At 40.8% G+C, this 12,466-nt stretch overlaps 1 protein-coding gene across 1 annotated transcript in view; it reads left to right on the plus strand.

Moving 5' to 3' along the window:
• The first annotated feature begins 1,441 nt into the window (after positions 1-1,441).
• The window catches only part of KYNU (kynureninase), a 44,230-nt gene continuing 33,205 nt past the window's right edge, over positions 1,442-12,466 (plus strand). Inside the window, exons 1-3 of the mRNA XM_088521812.1 lie at positions 1,442-1,628; positions 6,046-6,166; positions 11,913-11,995. Of these exons, the coding sequence (XP_088377938.1) occupies positions 1,457-1,628; positions 6,046-6,166; positions 11,913-11,995 (376 nt within the window). The 5' untranslated portion in view covers positions 1,442-1,456. The remainder of the gene's footprint in view (positions 1,629-6,045; positions 6,167-11,912; positions 11,996-12,466) is intronic.

The raw sequence follows: 12,466 nt of genomic DNA on the forward strand, positions 1-12,466 counted from the left end.
CAAGTTTGTGTTAGCACTGATAAGGCTGTGATATTTAGGGTTTTATACTTGAGCATTGGCTGTTGTCCTCCCCGTGTGTATAAAGAAAGCTCTTGTTTGTGCCAACCCCTAGCAAACATCAACACTTGAGGTAGGGGAAAAAGCAATCTACGCTTAGGTATCTGACTCATTTGCTTTTGTTTTGTTATTGTGGTTTTAATCTTTGAAAATGCCTATAATTTGGAACAAAACTGCATATTGACTATTGAATCCCATTTTCTACCCCAATCTAGGTTAAATGGCAATGAATGTGTTCCTCAGCTGACTATAACCCATGTAATCATCTGTTCTCTCCACACAGCTTGTTTCAGAATAATCTCTAGTAAGCTATTGGTTTTAAGAAAAAGATACATTTTTAAGAAAGTGTCTATTAAGTTGACTTCCCCCTCAGAAAAGAGGGAAGAGCATCTTTTTCAATGACTATATTTCTTGTACTCTCATCTCTCACTGCTGTCCATTCCCTTACACTTCTGTTTCTCTTGTATATATTTTATCTTAAGTTGTATGGAACAGAGCAGCCAAATCGGTGTAGCACCACATTTTTTTTTAAGTTCTGTTCCTTGCTATCTGAATAAATTTAGTGGAACTATACAGACAAGAAGGGAAAAATACCTAGGATTCATTTGCACCAAAGTGCTTTGGGATACTAAGAAGGTATAGAGTACTGCATAGTCTAACTGTCCAGTTCCTTGAATTAGGGAGAACACTAAGCACCCAAATGAGCCTTTCAGCTTCTGCCAGCAACAGTATTTATTTTTTTGCCCTAAACTCAATTTCGATCTAAAGTACAGAGTATAAATTATATTTTTTCTTTGCCAATGGATCTGTAAAGCCAGCTGCACCAATGCTGTCTTGAACACAATGGTGTCTCCAAACAGTGTAGCTATAGAAATATTTCTTTTATAAAGATCAATGAGCTTGTAGATCTTGCACTTGCAGTTTGGGGTATTCTTTAGAAAACAGTGTCACATCTGTAGCTTGACTTATGCCTCTCCCCTTTCCCTGGACAAGTGAAGCAAAAAAAAAAAAAAAAATGGTATGTGGTATAGCAGAACAAAATATTATTTTAAGGCCCTGGTCTTGAAAGCCTTGTGTCTAACCCTACCCTGCCTGCCATCTATATACTCCTTGCTCTGCCCCTTGTACGGAACACCCCGTCCTGTTTGGTAAGGAAAGAATAGCTGAAAGAAGCTTGAAAAGGGAACAGCCTTGCGTCTAGGCAAGGCAAAAACAGCCATCTGTGTTGCCTTGGAAATACCTCAATTGATTAGTTTTACCACTCTATTCAAATACTTCCCTTTTTAAAGCTTTTTGTCTTGAGCGACGCAGCTTTAGTGGCTGCCCCTGAGCAGCTGGTGACGGTGCATACAGTAAAACTGAAACGTCTCGTTTCAAGGTGCAGTTGAATGACCTGAACATGGATCCCTGTCCCGCCCCAGTGTCGCCAGCAGCGGTTCTGGAGCGGATGGCCTTGCAGCTCGGGTGCAGCCCCGCGGACGCGCGGCTCGCCTGGCACCTGGATGAACACGATGCCTTGAAGCACCTCCGCAGCTGTTTCCATATCCCCAAAGTCAAGGATCTGCCTCCAAGTGAGAATTAGAATTGCGGGGAAGGTGGCGTGTAGAGGGAAGGTTTGCATCTTCTGCATGTGTTTATCACAAATCTTTGGAAATCACTGTCACTTACACAATAATTGAGCAATTGCAGTCATATCAGAGCACAGCATGTCCCCAGTGTTGCTAAATCCATCAGCTTATTCCAGCACCAAAAGCTTCATGCTCTCATTCCATAAATGTGTGGGTACTGAGCTTTATGTAGTGCTTATGCTGTCAGTCAGCTGCTTTGAACAATATAGTGACTGATTGGAAGTTATAGGCAAAAGTGTTTCTATCTAATGGTTCAAAACTGCAGTGTCGCTAGGAACTTAGTCTGGAATAGTTGCTTCTTCAATATAATATAGTTTGGTATGATCTATCTAGTTACAATTATTTTAGTTAATGAAAGAGAAGGCAGATATATTGTATTAACTTTTATGTCTTATTGCTAGGCGTAGAAATGACTTTCTTCCTGAGGTCTAATGGAAGACTCTGCCTTAGAACAAATAATTGAGCTGAGCAAATAATTCTTAATGAAACTGTTATTTGAAGATTTTCCTCCCCACCCCCTACTTTTCTCATGAGTTTCCTATGAATAGATAACTCCATATGACTTAAATGTAGCTATGCAGAAGTGACACTAAGATTTTTCTGCCTTGCTCCTGGTCTGCAGCTTTTTTTGAAGAGCTTGTGGCTGGCCTGGGTATGGGCACAAGGGTGCATCTGATCTAGGGATTGATCCTTTCTGGTTTGGTTAAACACCTTCCCTGCAATATGCAGGGAGCAGGGTCCAAAAACTGGGGCTGTGCCAAGGGCCCTGATCCTGGTGCTGGAATCTGGAGGAGTCTCATGCTACTTCCTCTGGTGAATCAGTGCATGTTTAGTCAGTCTCCTGCTTTCTCTCCCATCTCCTAAAAATTAACGGGGGGGAAAAATAACTTCTCTCTGCAAAACATTTTCATTTTCTAGTAGGTGTAGGAGTGACTTTCTGCAGGTTTTTCTGAAAAGGGAAATAGTGATGGAGCATTGGAACTGCAGTTGAGGTGACTAAATTGTTTGAAGATCCACTATAGAACAATCACAACTGCCCGAATTCCTGGATTCTTTTAGAAGTACCTTTACTTTGGCTCTCTTCCTCCTTAGCAGTGAAGAATGCTGGTATATAGGAAATTGAGATGGTAAATCTTGGCCTGTCTTGGCCAGCAGTATGTCACTGTGCACCTATATGTGTAATTTTTCCTTTTTTGATACTCTTGTGACTGTATCCATTGCATCCTTTCCACCCTCCATTTTATTTTTGTTCTTCACTTGCTGCAGTGTTCAGAGCCAAAGTCTATGGAAGGTTTTCTTTTTCAGAGACTATAATATATCCACAGCCCTTAGGGTCTAAATATATGTTTTAGTGAAGATAAGCAACCCACATAATAGTACAGGTTGGACAGGGTAGAGAATACTTTATTTTTCCCAAATTGAGGGGCTTTGCTTTCTTTCTACTCTTTCCCTTGCCTTTCTTTTCTTTGCTTCAACTGTCATCAGAAACAGCTTCCCTGCTGAAAAACAGCAGGGGTAAATACATATATATTTACATTGTGTGTACTGTAGAGGCCCGTCTCCCATGACATTTATCTTAGCACAGGAGCGGATCCTAGATAACATGCTTCTGAAGATAAATGTCATTACAGAGATTAGCCATCAAATATTCTTTATATATTTACATAAAACATTACAATGAGGTCTTAAAGTGTAGCCTTACATGAAGCAGATGTGAACACTTGTAGGAGACAAGTATAAGATTATGCACATAAAAATATATTTTTTAAATCATATTAGTTTGGCTATCAACTTACAAACTGTACCAGCTGTTTATGAAGTTTTTGTTGCATCAGTCAAGTGGAAGCCTTGAGCACACTAATTCTGTGGCAGGTTTTCCTGTGATGCTGTGGGCGAGCATGAGGGATGAGCTCAGGTGAGCAAGGGCAAGGATGGCAGTCAAAGCCTTGGAGAAATGTTCAGGTTGCCTCATTCCCCTCAGAACTACCAATAAAGTGGTTTTAATGATGTTTCTTTCTGGGGAGGTTGAGTTGGAGTTAGGAGTGCCTGGGTGGCAGCTGGGTTCCAAATGACCAAACTAAGGTTTTTGCTTGTTTTTCACTCTCTAAAGGAATAGAGCATTATCTGGGATTCTCTGGAACAAAGAAATGTCCCAGAGTGAAGTGTTGAACTCTATTTCCTTGAAGAAATGGTTAAAGGTCATATTAAAGGCTGGTGCTTTGTGGGGGACATGGATGGAATCTTCTATCCTTCAAGTAACCAGGGTGCTGGTAATATATAAGCAGATACAGGCCCTGCCCTTTTGGATTGAATGGTTTTGAAAGAAAAGTTCTTTTTGAGGTTTAAGAGGCCTTGAAGCACACACAGAGCACTAGGTATATTAGTATGCCAAATAATAGATGTTACTAAACTTGACCAGTTGGCATGTAAAATATTTTGTTTGCTTTATACTTGGGCTGCTTTAAAGGCACATTGCAATAATTACCTTTTCTTACTATACTGCACTAGCCTTTGCTTTATCAGCTGTGCTTATTTCCTCCTGGTTGTGAATGTCTCAATATATGCTCCTTGTCGCCTTTACCACTTCCAGAAATAGGAAGGGCCAATACTATGAGAAATGAAGGTAGAGTAATTTGTGGAGAGATGTGTGGTAGTTTGAGAATACTAATGCCTGACTGTAAGGAATCTAACAAAGACAGCGGAAATGTTAGAGCATAACATCCTCATCTGGAGGAGCCGTGAAATGATGAAAATGGCACCATAAAATGAGTGTAGTTTGAGAAGCAGCAGTGGTCCAGAATGAGTCTTTTAATGATGTCAGAGAAAGGAAGTAAACAGCATTTTGTGAAAAGAAAGAGTAATGTCCTCCTGCTCCTTCAGCCCCTAAGAAAATATTCAAAATAATAGAGGTAAAAGTAGAAAAACACATTTTATCAATGAGGTAATGCTGGCTCTCTGCAGCAGTGACCCAATAGGCATTTTTATTTAGAGGGGGCTGTGGCAAAAAAGCTAATTTGCTTATAATTCATTACCTGTTTCAATGCTTGATTGGAATTTAAAGAGTATTAGTGAGATTTAAAGCTCTGAATTCTTGAGCAAAGACCCTTCTCTGCATTCTCAGTGTGACACCATTATTGTCTGTCTTGATAGCAAAAGAGCTGTTAATAGAACCAATTTAGGAGCATGGATAATATTTATACCTTTCTGTTTTCATTCATATTAAGAATAGAGATGAAAAACAGACATGGTATCTCTCAAAGAGATTAGACTGAAATTGCTCTCTGACTTATGCTTTCTAAAAGCTTCTAAAGCTTTAATTAAGAAATTACCTAAGTTGTCTATACTTCTGAAAAATGTGTTTCTGGTGAAGTTCAATGAAGTTAGTAATTGTTAGTGTTAAAGGTAATAGGGGATCTTTTCCAGGCACCTAATCTATTTTTCTCCAGCCAAAACTCAAAGAAATTGCAGTCTTATAATTTTTCTGGCATGTATCTTAACACATTCATTTGCTCCTTCTGTTGAGGTGTTAGTGTTCACCAAAAATACACAATGTTAAGTTTAGGTATAAATGAATGCAGATTGCTTACTACCTCTAGAAAGTCATCACTTTGTCCTTCCCAGGATCTCTGATATGAAAAATCATAGAAAAAGGCAATATTTGTATCGATAGATGATGACATGGGTAATTAGATTGTTCAGAGCCCTCACTAGAGCTATTATTTCTAAGTTTCCAGTGCCTTGCTTTTCTCCTAATCATTGAAAGAATTTGTCAACATAATTTCCTCCTCCTCATCATGGATGATGACATGATGTGCAGCCCACATTATATGCTGATGAGACAAGAACTTTTGAGACTTTCTTAAAATATTCTGTGCAATGCCCATGTTTTTTCTAAGCAGTGATTTAATCAGGCAGGTAGAACCTAGATGAAAGACAGATTTACCTGGTCTTAACTTTTATTAAATGTGTGGTTCCAGTAGTTGCATGACTCAGAGTATGAGTATACTGATATTGGAGGAAAAGTGGATAGGCTGGTCTGGAATATGCCTCCTCTTCACTTGTCCTTGGGGCCAAATTGGTGGCTGCTCTGTTATAGCTCCAGGGTTTAATACTGTCTGAAGCATGAGCTCTAAACAGATGCAGATGGCCTTGCCACAAATGGCAAGAGGACATGGTGAAAATCCCTTGCAAATTGCCTCAATTGTCCTTGCCCAAGGCCTTGATGAGGGTCACCTGTATGGTGTCCCAGGAGCGAAGTGAGGATGTTGCATCCTCAATGTGCAAGGTGGACCTTTCTGTGGATGACTCTTCCTTGTCTCTCCTGCATACATTCACACCTGTGTCTGCTTTTCATCTGCAGCGGATCTGAGCCTGGTGAATGGCGATGAGAACTGCGTGTACTTTGCTGGGAATTCTCTTGGGCTTGAGCCAACAAAAGTCAAAACTTACTTGGATGAAGAGCTGGACATGTGGGCTAGAACGTGAGTATGTTTTGGGACATGCAGAACACTAACCACCCATGTACCAGATGAGCCCTGTAGCATATTTGGATCTGCCTTGCAAGTGTTCTAATAGAATAGTGCCTTAAATCTGCTCCAAGCTGGGAGGAATGAGTTCAGCATTTCCCCAGCCCTGTCTAAACCCCTGGTAGTGAAGTGAGCAGTAAGGCAGGCAAGGAGAAGCTCCTGGCTGGGCTGATCCACTCAGTGCTGGCCCTTCTCACTGACCTGCTTGGCTTGACCATCCCTGTTCAGGTGTGTTTTGTACACAGGGCACAAACTCTTCTAGTCACTGCTGCTCACTGAATGTGGCTCAACCTCAGCCTCTGATTTTTCTAATTATGATTTTTAACTGCTTGTGGTTCATGTCCTTAGAGCAGGCAAGTTTCCCTCCTAAAGGCACTGAGCACAAATGGTGATGCTGCTTCTTGGCTTCTCTTAACCCAGGTCCATGCCTGATGGACTCATCCCATTTGAAAAGTAACATTCCTGTCTTAGGGAGCTGAGCAGGGATTGCAAATCCCTGAAAGAAACTGGCATAAAAAAATAAGGGAAAGGGCTGGTTAAAACACTATTAAAACACTGATGTTTAAGTGTTTTTGTTGAGGTGCCCAGCACCCACCTGAGCAGCTGGAGCAGGCAGGAGAAAGAAAAGATGGGCAAAAATCAAGTGGCTGAAGGCAGGAAAGACAAGTAACATCTAGCTGAATGAGTGAGCTGGGAAAAGAGATGAACAGTTTTACTAGGTATGGGATACAAGTGGAGCAGATGTGATTTTTATGGTGAGCGAGCAGAGGAAATATAGGGAGGTAGAAGAGGATAAGATAATCCTGCTAACAGGGACATCCTGAGCAGAGAGCCTGTGGATAAAGGTTTCGCAGTGCAAATGTGAAAATTCAGAGGCTGCCATTTTACTGAGTGCTGTGGGTTAATAAAAACTGTTTACTGTCTCTCATTTATTATTTATGTTCTTGGAATTGGGGAGGGAACTGGGAATGAAGGAGAATGAATGTGAACTTGGGGAAGCGCTCTTGCCTCCTGGTTATTCATTGAGCACATTTTGGCAGTTTCTCCAGTCATTTGAAAAAAAAAAATGCAGCCTTGCCCATTTCTGGATGATTATCATGCTTTATCAGGGAAACAGCTGAGTTCTTTCAAAAGGTAAGTCAGATAGCACTCTTATCTGCTAAAATGATGTGCTGGGAGTGCAAATATATTTCAGCTCCTTTGCTGTAGCTTTTTATTGGTTCCCTTCCATTCTTACATCTGCCTTTACCACAATGCAGGTTTTTTATTTTACTTTTTTTTTTTCCTGACTCAATGCTTATAAAAATTCCAAAGAAAAGGGGAGGCAACATGTTTATTCAGAAGATTCAAAGTGTCTTCAGTAACTGTATTTAAGAGGAAAATGTGGTTATGCCATGATTTCAAACAAGTGGAACAGGAGGAGACAACTTAGGCTGTTTGTCAAAAATGCAGCTTGACTCAAACTTTTTGGGAGTACATGAGAAAATTAGTGTTCATGTGTGAATCATACTAGCTGAAGAAACACCTAAGGCACAATGGGGAATGTCAGGGCAAGGTCAAGCTACATTTGAACAGAGCAATTTGTGCTTTAAAAAAAAAAAGCCAGTGTTGGGGTAGGATGCTGGGAACCACACAGGAATGGGCAGCTGAGGATGAACAAAATGGGTGTCTATGTCCGTCACCAAGGACAGACAATAAACTCCAGTCAAATATAATAGCAGCTACAGCTGAAGCCTGCTCAGCAGCTCATGTGCCAGCAGCATGGAGCTCCAAAGCTGTGGCTTAGATGAATAAATAGCAGGAATCTAAGAAATGGCATATAAATTAGATGCATCTTTCAAGTCAGCGATGATATAGATTCTGGCTTTCTTATAAATTGGTTTATCGTGTTTTCTGTTTGTCTTGGGACTCATCTCAAATAGCTGCTGCGCTGGTTTGTTTAAACTGTTCTTGCTCCTTGTAGTTGATGGGCAAGAATGAAAGGGTAGGTTGCCTGATGTCTGCTATCAAGGGCAAGGAAGCATGAATCGTTAACTGTGCGGTGATTGCAGTACCTCATTAGTGTAAGACCCGAACAGAAAGAGGCCTTTTTCCCCACTTTCTCTTGTTATTCTTCCATGTCTTCTCCCCTTTGACTGGGGAAGTTGCACTTTGATAAGCTCTAATTCCCTGTATGTGCCCATTTTTGTTCTTCTCTTTCCATAGTCGTAGGTCCTCTTTTATGTTAAGCTATAAAGCTTAAAATTTCAGTCTGTGGTTAGTTTTAGAATAGATTAAAAAGTATTTGATATTTCTTTTTTTTCCTTCCCTGTTTTGGGGATTAGAATTGGATTAGAGCTCAATCCAAAATTAATTGAAGTGAGGAGATGAATAAAAGAGATGGAGGTGTCTTCATGCATGGTCTAGAGTAGCCAACAGACCTCTTGCTTGAGATGTAGCAGTTCCAGGGACTCATCAGGCTGGATAAGGTCAGTAGATATTCTGTGACATATATTTCCCTTCACCCTCCAGAACTGCTTATGCAACTAATGTATTTTATATATTCATATTCAACAAGTATTTTATAACTTTTAGTAGGCAAGGACTTATGTTCAAATTAATTATGAAAGTTGAAATGTTAAAATAAAAGGAATTTTGTTGTAGCCCAGTCATCCTTTATTGAAGGGCTAGCAGGATCCTCAAGGAAGGGGAGAAACTTTTGTATGGAGGTCTTGGGAGTTAGAGCTTAGTTTAGCAAAATGAAGGGAAGAGCTAAAAATGATTCCTCCATAGCTCCATGTGAATGTGCCATGGATAAGTCTAGTGTGGGTGGGGAGTAAAGGAACCATTTATGTGAAATAACATGTTGACACTAAATGTAAATAGGGAATTAATGAATTTAGGCTGGAAAACAAACACCATGTTAATGCTCATGAGTATAATCTTGCAACAAGAATCTTCTGAAATGCGTATAGTACAGAAGTCCAAGTCTTTGACAAGCTCAGCTAACACCTGCAATAGTGAAGGGTTGTTATTAGTGAGTCCAAAGTTATCTCTGGTTAATCCTGGGGGAGGTATCAGCCCTGCAAACAAGAGTGCAGCCCAGCAGGGCTTCATCAGGTCTGTCTGACAAATCCACTTTGTTTTGCAAGTCTCATCTCTCCACTCAACCTATTCCAGCAAGTTAAGCTTTAAACTGCAAATGCCTGTTCTAATGCCCCAGTTTTTGTTCGTTTTCCCTTCATCCTACTGCTCCATGCAGTTCTTTGCCTTGGATGTCTCCTTTTCTTTTGGTTATTTCTTTGCTTTGAAACCATAACCAAAGTTAGTCTGCATTGGCTCATTAAATAGCTTGCATCATCTTTGGCAATGAAGCAGGAAGGAAATTTCCACTTAAATGAGGTTTGGAGGAGCACAGAAGATTCCTGAAGCGGGCAATTAATTTAAATCCCTTTTGTTATCTCCTTTGAAACCCTAGGATCATATCGGAAAATGCCTCTAGTTCCTCTAGTGAGTTCTAAATCAACTAGACCTCAGCACATAAATGTGGCCTTCCAATTTCTTGCCAAATTGAAAATAAAATAACTGACAAAAAATAATTTGCGTGAGGGGAGACTCTCTCAATAGTTAAAATTTTGGGTTATATGGTGCTTCCTGGCTTGATGAACCACACTTTGTGTTCATTAATTGGGGTTACCTCCATTTAATTGGGTACCTCTTGTGACCTGGGGTGTAGTGGAAACAAATTAAGAGTCGGATACCTGAGGTGGTCTCAGTGGATCACCAGAAGTGCTGTGGTTGTGTCCTTAAAGATTATTACCCTCAGTGTCTACCAGAGCTGAGGGAGAGGGGTGGCATAATATACAGAGATATAAATTCTCCAAGGCAGAGCATAGAATTTTACAACCTAAGAGTAATAGGATGTATTGTGCCATCAGCAAAGGCTACAGAGTTTCATGTGATTAAAATAAAAAAAGATACAAGACTATGCCTTTAACTGCCATTTTAGCAGCAATAATTTTTGTCTCTTGGCATTTATATTGGCCATCAAGAGGGAGGCAAGCTGTAAGCTGTGCTGTAATAATAATAATAATATGAATAATAATTAATGTTCTTTCTATCTTAAAGTATACTTAAAACTTTTGTGTTGTCTTCTCAAAATAAAATACTCATGCCTGAAATATTGTATCAGTTTTCATGATAACTTGGAAATTTATTCCAAAATTTAGTCTTGTGTGCTGGAATAGAGAGCTTCCATCAGTAAATTCCCATTAGAAGGACACAAATAGCTATAAAATCAGAGAAAGCTAATGAAAGAGGATCTTGTAGGTAGTTAGGGCTTTTTTCCTGTTTCATGTCAGTATCGTGTTTCAGAAATGCAGACCCCTTTGGGCTGAGAGCCATTGGAAACCTTTGGATTTTTTCAGCTGTCAGTACTACCCCAAACTCCCTTCATTGCTATATTGCAGTCAAGAAACCCCTTTCTTGATATAGCAGCAATGTCTTGCTGTTTGTGCAACTTTCCACTGCCATTTAGTGTGCCGTGACTTGACCTAACTTAGGGGTCCTTGTTGTCACTAGAGCTGGGTTAGACTTGCTCATCATACTGTAGTGGTATTTTATCAGGCGGTCAGCTCTACCTGTGCCTTCCTGCAACTGTTGGTCTGAACAGTTGCAAAAATAAATGGTATTTTCCAAGCATAGAAAGAATGAGATAGAAATACATGCAGTTTGCATTAACTAAACACTCCTGGGAGGCTCAAGGTAGACCCAATGAGAAAGGGTTGGCCAGAAAACATCCACCTAACTTCTGCAGGAGGCAGGGCAATGGAATAAAATCATGCTGGAGAAGGGTAAGTCTGAGGCAGATAGGGAAAAGCAATGTGTTTCAATAGGCTTAAGCACAGGGGACTCTTCAAAGCTGGTAGCTGCCTCCTACACCCTGATCTCATGTCTCAACCTGCCAGCAGTCCTCGTGAACCTGTATGAATGCTGTGGGCTTGTTCCTCCTTGAAAGGTTTATTCTTTAATTTTTATTTTTTCTCTCACATCACAGCTTCTATGTGAGGTTCTTTTTGTTTTGCTTTTTACTCCCTGACCCCTCCTGCTGCCTTGGTCCCTTTTCTGACGCAGCCTCCTGCCACTCGCAGCCCAAGTACCCTGTGGTGCTCTGCAAACAGGAAAATCGCCTAGTGTGAGGTGGAGGCCCAGAGCAATGGGTTAGCACCTTTCTTCTTCATCACTTGTGTTTATTTGCATTTAAATCTGTGTCTTACTGCCTGTGTGCTTAATAAGCTTTGCAACATCTTTGTGTGGTGTGGCTACCACAGAATAGACTTATGTTTTGTAGCAAAAATGAGTTCAAGACAGTTGGTCCAGGAGTGCATGTGTGTATCTGTCACTTCAGAGTTAATAAAGCTTTCAGGTTTAAGGTGCTGGTTGGGGCTAGTGTATGGGTTGGAGCATTCCAGAGGGGTATGGGGAAGTAAAAGATGGCTTGCATAGCCTTTAAGCAATTTCTGTCTGAGGAACCTGTGGTTGGTTGTCATTAGCTCCTTACTTGTGAGCCTCAGAGGTGCACTAAAAATAAAGTATTTGGATTATTGGAGTCTTCTGCCCTTCCCCTTCTTCAGCCATTGGATCCCTGGATCAACACCATCCTGGGGACTGATGCAAGGGGAGTGCCTGTGTTTTCATCTCCTGTTTCTTTTCCGATTTTTAGAGGTGTTCATGGCCACTTCCACGGGCGCCGGCCGTGGGCTCTGGCGGACGAGTGCATTGTGGACCTGATGGCCGAGCTTGTGGGTAGGTGCAACGCTTCCTCTAGGAACACAATTGTCCTCAGGCTCTTCTGTGGCTGGAAGTCCTTGAACTCTGTCTCCAGAATAAAATCATGGAATTTGGATGTGATTTCCTGTGTCCTTGTGTTTGAAGGGAGTTTTTCTGACTGCCTATTAAACGGAGTAAAATTTTATTTAAAGGCCGGAAGTGATTTAAAAGAGAAATGTAGGCAGTAATATATGAGCCTATGCATATCATGAAACTAATTGCAGCAAAGGGTTTCTCGGAGCATCGTAAACCACTTGGTCTAACATGAGAAGCCCTTTTAAAGGGCAGCTGGCATCAGAGTCCCTGTCTCTTTCCTAAAAGTGAGCCAATGAACTTTCCCTTTTGAAAAATGACTTCTTCCTAGCTGCTTTCTGCTTTTTCCCTGTCACTAAATCCAGCCTTGTATCTGGGAGCTTATGCCAATGGAGCAGATAATTGGGGCAGGAC

This window comes from Tinamus guttatus, unplaced genomic scaffold, assembly GCF_059628265.1.
Source record: "Tinamus guttatus ecotype Peru unplaced genomic scaffold, ASM5962826v1 Tinamus_guttatus_pri_ptg000133l, whole genome shotgun sequence".
Lineage (NCBI taxonomy): Eukaryota > Metazoa > Chordata > Aves > Tinamiformes > Tinamidae > Tinamus > Tinamus guttatus.